Below are 2,162 nucleotides of genomic sequence, written 5' to 3'. Positions count from 1 at the left end.
GAGAAAGGGTGATAGACAGAGATGGAGAAAACAGAGAAAATGAGAGATGTAGAAAGAGAGAGAGAGAGGAAGAGGCATGGAAAAAGAGAGAAGAAAAGGTGATAGACAGAGATGGAGAAAACAGGGAAAATGAGAGATGTAGAAAGAGAAGGAGAGAGGAAGAGAGACGAGGGTGGGAGAGAGGGAAAAGAGAATTGACGTTGAGAAAGAGATTGAATGGGAAAAGAGAGGAAGAGAGAGACAGAGAGGAAGAAAGATAGAATGATAGATAGAGAGAGAGAGGGAGAGAATAATAGAATGAGCAATGCAGAGAGACAGAAAGGGAGCGAATAATGGAGAGAGACAGAAAGAGAGAGAACAGAAGGGAAAACAGGGAGAGGGAGAAATAGAGACGATGAGAGAAGGAGAAAAATAGACCGAATGGAAGAAAATGAGATATGGAGAGAGAGAGAAATTAAGAGAGAGAGTGAGGGTAAAGATAGGGAGTGAGTGGGAGAAAGAGAAAGACAGAAGAGAGGTAGACAGATATAAAAGAGAGCGAGAGATTTATTAATTACACATCGAACGTTTCAACAACCTGCCGCCGTTGAATTTACCTCTACATACTGTACCTTGGGGAGGGTTAAGCAAGGGTGCTTCACAATGGGTGTCCAGAATAAACATGTTGGGAGGGTTGACAAAGCTTCTAAAAGGTTCCAATAACCACAATATATGACAACTATGGACAGTTTATAGTTTATTATTATGAAGGGTCTTTCATTAAGAGTGATACTTTTTAAAATTTGAAAAAATATAAACCACTCAACGTATCAAAGTAAATTGTGCTTTATTTTGAAGCTTAGACATTGCAATTATGTTTACCAGGGCTTTGAACACACTGACGCACACGATGGCTCCAATTGTTAATCACTCTGCCCAACATTAGTGGCGTTATGTCTGTTATAGCCTGCCGAATGTTCGCCTCCAAATGTTTCAAAGTTCGTGGCTTGTCAGCATAGACCTGGGCTTTGAAAAAAAATCCATGGGTGTTAAATCACACGACCGTGGCGGCCAATTCACACATCCACTTCTTGAGATGATCCGGTCGCCAAACTTCTCCCTCAGCAAATCGAGCGTAGCATCAGCCGTGTGGTACGTAGCGCCATCCTGCTGGAACCACATGTTTTCAATATCTATGGTCTCAAGTTCTGGCCACAGAAATTCGCGTAACATGGATCTGTAGCGGTTGCCATTGACGGTAACGGTTCTTCTCTCATCATCTCGAAAGAAATAAGGTTCAATGACGCCGCCACGCCATAAACCACACCACACAGTGAGTTTTTCTGAATGCAATGGCACCTCATAGACCACTTGTGGGTTCTTCTCGCTCCAATAACGACAATTTTGCGTATTAACGAAGCCACTAAGACAAACATGCGCCTCGTCTGAGAAGATGATTTTTCCACTGAAATCAGGATCAGCTTCCGACTGCTGTACGGCCCAATCCACGAACTCACGACGCAATCTGTGATCGTTTGGCTTCAACTCTTGAGTCAATACAACTTTGTATGGATGCAGCCCCAAATCCTTTCGCAAGATTCGCCAAGTTGATGTCTCAGATAGCCGCAACCGTTGAGATCGTTTTGAAACTGACGCATTCGGCTCTTCCTCAATTCTGGCCGCTACTGCTGCGATATTGTCCTCACTTCGTGCTTGACGTTGTCTTCTTGGTGGCTTCTGGTCGTGTAGAGTGAAATCCCGCTCAAACGTGGCAACAGTGCGGCGTATAGCCTGAATAGAGAAACGGGGATGGCGACCCAATTCTCTGGTGAACAAACGATGAGCACCCACAACTGAGCAGCCACTTTGGTAAAAAAATTTAATGATTTCTAAACGTTCAGGAAGCATGAGTCGCTGCATGATGAAAAACTGTAAATTGTGCTGGATATTTTCACACCTGGATGCACACAAAAAAATATATTATAAACTGGAAATTACAATTTTAAAAAGTATCACTCTTAATGAAAGATCCTTTATTATTATTATTCCGAGGGTACTTCAGAGCGGTTACACGCCCCAAAACCTCCCTCGGCACCCCTTCAGTCGTTTCCACGCTACCGATCAGGCAAGGACAGCTGAAAAGACAATAAAAATGATTTGCAAAACCGATACATAAAGAAAGT

At 43.0% G+C, this 2,162-nt stretch overlaps 1 protein-coding gene across 1 annotated transcript; it reads right to left on the bottom strand.

Annotated features, from left to right (window-relative positions):
• Window positions 1–972: 972 nt before the first annotated feature.
• LOC145996783 (uncharacterized) lies at window positions 973–1,899 on the bottom strand. The gene has a single exon (XM_083133316.1). The coding sequence runs from the start codon at window positions 1,897–1,899 to the stop codon at window positions 973–975; it is 927 nt and encodes a 308-aa protein (XP_082989442.1).
• Between the last annotated feature and the right edge of the window lie 263 nt (window positions 1,900–2,162).

Source organism: Lepisma saccharinum, chromosome 13 (assembly GCF_977018435.1).
Source record: "Lepisma saccharinum chromosome 13, izLepSacc3.1, whole genome shotgun sequence".
Lineage (NCBI taxonomy): Eukaryota > Metazoa > Arthropoda > Insecta > Zygentoma > Lepismatidae > Lepisma > Lepisma saccharinum.
Note: the sequence above shows the minus strand (reverse complement) of the source record. Positions and strands in the feature narration are given on the sequence as shown.